A 5,066-nucleotide genomic window follows, 5' to 3' on the forward strand; every position below is an offset into this window, starting at 1 on the left:
GTGTGTGTGTGGGTGGGTGTGTGGGGCGGGGGGGGGGAGGTCACCTTTCCCCTACCTTACCCTACCTCACCGTACCTTACCTTAGGCGCGTCAAGGGCGTCGAGCTGCAGCGCGACCGGCGCCGCTTGCCGACGCGTCTCCCCTCCTAACTCACTCACCGACCAGTCCATTCGGTGACGGGCGCAGGCACCGCGTGCTGATGCTGCTCTTCTCGACGCGAGAGCTGCCCGCCGACAGCGGCGAGCCCGCGGATGCGTTGCACCCGCCGTCGCGCCAGGTCGATAGACAGAGAGCTGAGAGGTGGAGTGCACACCAAGGCCACGAGTCGACAAGAGATTGCTAGCGAGACGGAGAGCCGGTCATATCGAGGTCATACTCTCGCGCACACACAGACACATCCCCTTGCCTGACCACAGGTCGAGTGCGGCAACGCGGCGGCGACGCGACTCGTGTACGACGCGATCCAGACGGGCCGCGCGCTGCACGGCGAGAGGGAGGCGATGCTGCAGCTCGCGGCGAGTAGCGGCCCTTGAGATGCCGCGCAGCTGCCTAGTCCGGCGTGCGCGACACGCACCTCCTTGCCGTCCGTAATAATGGCAAGGGGCAGGGGTGCCAAGTCTCGTGTCTTCTCGTGGCAAGGGGGGGGGGGAGCCCTCCTGTTGAGATATCGATGTGTAACTGTACGCCCAGGCAAGAAAGGCCTGTAAAATATGTTTCCCACACGCCGCCAGAATCAAGGATGGGATACCTAGAAGCGGTCAGCCGAGATGGCCGAGCGCTTTGAGGGAGGCGGCCGCCTCGCCCACAAACTTGAGCGGCGCCTCGAGCCGCTCGACGCCGAGGAGGGCGCACGCCTTGCGGTTGTCGGTCGCGGGCTTCTTCGGCTTCAGGGCAGCAACCTTCTCATCGGCCTTCCAGGCAGCGAGGTCGAGGCCGGCGCATGCTTCTGGCGCGGCCTCTCGTGCCAGCTCGACGAGCTCCAGCGTCGAGTACTGGTCGGTCGAGCAGACAAGGTAGCGCTCGCCCGCGGTCTCCGCCTTCTCGATGCGCGAGGTGAACGGCCGCGACGTCGGCCGCCGAGCAGAGCCCAAACGCCAACGGAATGACCTTGCCGCTGAGCATCATCTTCAGGTAGCCCATCGTCGACGACACGCTCTGGCCCTCGAGCACCGGGCCGAGGACGACGGCGGGGTGGACAGTCGTGACGCTGAACTTTTCCTTGTGCGCCTCGGCCAGCTCCCAAACCTTGGCCTCCGCCGCCGTCTTCGACTTGCTGTAGCCGGTTTCCGGGTTGTCATTCTTGTCGGCCTCGCACCATAGGTGGTCGGGGTCCTTGTCACGCTGAGTACCGCAGACCGAAGCCATCGTCGCCGTTACGACGACACGTTGCACAGAGCCCGACGCGGCTGCAAAGCGAAGAGCACGCTCGGTGCCGGACACAGCCTGCTCAATAATCTGGTCGTCGGACAGGCTCCATCGCCCGGAAGCTGCACGGGCGATGCGACGTGCATGAGTCCGACGCACCCGTCCATTGCGGCCAACCAGCCCTCGTCGCTCAGGAGGTCTGGCACACGCACGAGCGAGCAGCCCATCTTCTCTAGAATTTTGACCTTGTCGGCCGAGGGATCACGGACTGCCGCGCGCATCGAGTAACCACTCTTGCACAGCAGGCTGCACACATGGCCGCCGACCAGCCCGCTCGCGCCGGTGACAAGCACTGCTCCAGACGCTGGCGACAAGTTCGGCATGGCCTGGGTCGCCAAAGCGCGGTGCGAACTTTTTGCGGATACAAATAGGAGCGCACAGGTGAAACGCGTTGCTGGGACTCTTCTGGCCGGTGTTGCCAGCGTCGAATGCCTAAATTTCTTCTTTCAGTGTTAGGGCATGCTGCATGGCCGCGGCCGGAGGGGGGGGGGGGGGGAGGGGGGGAGGGAGGCGGAGGATGCAGAGGCGGAGGCGGCGGCGGCGGAAGAGGAGGAGGGGGAGAGTGAGGGGGAGGGGGAGCGGAGGCGGGGGCACCTGTGACGGCCCGCTACGAGAAGGGCGACTACCGGTTCGCGCGGGAGAAGAATTGCGACCTGCGTTTGCTCGACTTCGAGACGTTCGGCGGCTTCGGGGACGGCGTCCGCAAAATTCTTCGGCAGGCGGCGGACCAGCTGAGTAACAAACTTTCGCACGCTCAGCACCTCGATGAGGTCACATGGACCAAGTTCCCGCGAAGAACTCGGGCAGAGCGGCAACTGTGGCGGCAATTGGGCAACGCCAACGTCGCAACGATGCTGCGGATAAGGGCAGAGCAAGCGTGGGCACGCATTGGTCGGGTTCCATGCTGCAGCCGCGAGCCCCGCGCCGCAGCCGATGAAGAAGCTGCGGGCCGGCAGTAGCCACGTCGACCCGCCGCTGCGCATCGGGCAAAGCGCGAGCCCAGCAGTTCAGTCAGGCAAGCACGCTGCACCCACGACGGCGGCCTCGGGGCGCGCGCGACCGAACGCGCTTGCGGCGCCGCCACGCCGTCCTTTCACATCGCCGCCGGACCGCCCTCCCTCCTCCGCGACAGACGCCGCAAAGACGGCGCTTCTCGCCGCCGAAGCAACAGCAGCAGCTGTGGCAGCAGATCTTTACGTCGCTGGTGCACGCGGTGCGGACTCGCCGCAGTCTGGCGGGCGCTCGCCTCGCCCGGACCAGGCGGCCGAGCAGGCTGTGATCGCGGCCGAGGCGGATGATCGGGATGGGCTCGGGCGGGTGCCGCCTTGCGGCGCGCCGGCAAAGGAGCCTGCAGAGGCGGGGGCGATCGGCGAGGCGGCGGTGCTCGCACCTGCAGCTGACGCGCAGCTGCAGCATAGAGCGGAGGGCAAAACTAAAGGCACGGATGGTGGCTTCCGTCGGTTTCCATTGACCAAGATGTTTTGTCCACATACACTGACGTACGTCATACCACATCCATCCATCCAACCAAGAGAATGCAACTCAAGTTTTGATCGCTCACAGCTGGCTGACGTGTTGTTGAGTATCAGAGTATGATTCCTGTCTGCAGGTCTATTCACACCTCACGCGATCTTCCATGTCCAGACAGCGTCCAGACAGCGTCCAGACAGCGTCCAGACAGTGTCCAGACAGCGTCCAGACAGCAAAATCGGAGCGTCTAGACAGCTATTCAGACAGTAATAGCACTTGAGTGTACACAGCTGATTGAAGTAAAGGGGAGTGATGCAGCTGCCTGCCAGAGCAGAAAGATTCCTTAATTCTCTCCACTACAAAAAAAGTCCAGTGCGGAACCGAGATCATGGCCCCGAATGCCGTGCTCTCTAGGCAAGGTGCGGGAGCTCCACAAACCAGGTTAAATTCATAATACAAATTCGCAGTTCATATCCCAACCCAGGAGACATCTGTAACGGTAATGAATCATGTTTCAGAAACCAGTTAGTGTTTGCAGTTTTCTCAACAGAAGCCTTTTCCTTTGGTTTCTTTGCTCATCGCCTCGCTGGACTTTGAATTGTGAATTTGAGTCGTGAATTTGAACTCTGGCACCCTAAAGTTCTGCTGGCGTGCATGTGCATGCGCCATGTCCATGTCCATGTCCGTGCCCATGTCCATGTCCATGTCCATGTCCTGTCCATGTCCATTTCCATGTCCATGTCCATGTCCATGTCCATGTATAGCTCCTGCCGCACCGCAACAGGGACAGAAATCGTGCTCTCACGTGCGGTCCGGGCTTCTATGTTCTTTCAATCCCTACTTTACATCGACTCGGAGCGAGAAAGCTATGTCCATGTCCATGTGTGTCTATGTCCATGTCCATGTACATGCACATATCCATGTCCATGTCCATGTACATGCACATATCCATGTCCATGTCCATGTCCATGTCCATGCCCATGTCCATGCCCATGTCCATGTCCATGTCCATGTCCATGCCCATGTCCATGTCCATGTCCATGTCCATGTTGTCCGTGTCCATGTCCATGTTCGTTTCCATGTATCCATCTCCATCCATGTCCGTGCACAGCATGCTCATGCTCGGCACACATGCTCACTCATGGGCCACAACGCTCCGCCGCATGCCGCCGGCTCAGTCGCAACTCGCGCGCCGCCCGTTTGCCGCGCCGACGACGCCCTGCTCGGCCATCCGCTCAGCCGCTGCCCGGTGCATCGCCCGCCTGTGGAGGCCGGTGACACTCTCACACCCCATTCACGCCCTCATTCACATGCCCTGTTCACGTGCCCATGCACGCCATGTACACCCTACTCCCACCACTCACACCCTACTCCCACGCTGTTCCGACCCCACTCCCACGCTACTCTCACCTCACTCCCACCCCACTCCCACGTGCAACCCACAGAGCTGGATGGGCTTGAGTGACGGCGCGGGGATGGCCCGCCAGCAGCCCGGCGAGGTATTCGAGCTGCAGGAGATGTCGACCTGCAAGTCATCTCGGGGACCAAATCGAAGTTCGCGCGCTCAGGTGCTTCATACCCGTCCGTTTCTGGATACTTGGACGATCCACACGTCGTAACGCCGCGGCCACGGCGTGGATCGTCCCGTTTGAGGTCGCCCACGGACGCTCCATGTCGTAGCCGCGGCGTCGACGCCGCGGCCACGGCGTGGATCGTCCGTTTCCGCATTCTTGGACGATCCACACGTCGTAGCTGGATGTCGCGGCCACGGCGTGGATCGTCCCGATTAAGGTCACCCGCGGACGCTCCGCGTCGTCGCCGCGGCGTCGCCGCGACTCCTGGCTTCCCGCTCCGGACTTTTGCCGGCGCGCGTTGCGATTTCGTCCGCTCGCAGCGGCAGACTCGCCGCGAGGACTTCAGGCGGCGGCGCGGCAGACTCCAGCGCCCCGGGCAGCACGCGGAACGGCAAGTCGAGCGCCGCCTCGGCTTTCGCGAGCGCGCCTGCCGCCGAGACGGGCGCGCCGGCTCGACCGCACACCGCGTCGCCGCCCAGTGCAGCGTCACCGCCGCGCTAGGCGCGGTGTCGAGTTCCGCCGCCGCCAGGGAGAACGCCTCGTCGAGGTCCGCCGAAACGGGGGCGAGGGCTCCGGGTTCCTGCGCCAGCGACGCCA

At 63.0% G+C, this 5,066-nt stretch overlaps 2 protein-coding genes across 2 annotated transcripts; both read right to left on the reverse strand.

Moving 5' to 3' along the window:
- Positions 1 to 758: 758 nt before the first annotated feature.
- Positions 759 to 1,748, reverse strand: EMIHUDRAFT_201795 (hypothetical protein; the record flags this gene model as incomplete). The annotated part of the gene is made up of 3 exons (XM_005786543.1): positions 759 to 1,037; positions 1,108 to 1,443; positions 1,506 to 1,748. 3 exons carry the CDS (start codon positions 1,746 to 1,748, stop codon positions 759 to 761), a joined length of 858 nt encoding a protein of 285 aa, XP_005786600.1.
- A 1,711-nt stretch (positions 1,749 to 3,459) lies between these two features.
- Positions 3,460 to 4,722, reverse strand: EMIHUDRAFT_433910 (hypothetical protein). Its single transcript, XM_005786544.1, has 3 exons — positions 4,380 to 4,722; positions 3,995 to 4,157; positions 3,460 to 3,919 (listed from the first exon to the last, which is right to left on the reverse strand). The coding sequence occupies exons 1-2, from the start codon at positions 4,621 to 4,623 to the stop codon at positions 4,012 to 4,014; spliced, it is 390 nt and encodes a 129-aa protein (XP_005786601.1). The 5' UTR covers positions 4,624 to 4,722; the 3' UTR covers positions 3,460 to 3,919; positions 3,995 to 4,011.
- Positions 4,723 to 5,066: the final 344 nt, after the last annotated feature.

This window comes from Emiliania huxleyi, assembly GCF_000372725.1.
Source record: "Emiliania huxleyi CCMP1516 chromosome Unknown EMIHUscaffold_15, whole genome shotgun sequence".
In the NCBI taxonomy this organism is placed as follows: Eukaryota; Haptophyta; order Isochrysidales; family Noelaerhabdaceae; genus Emiliania; species Emiliania huxleyi.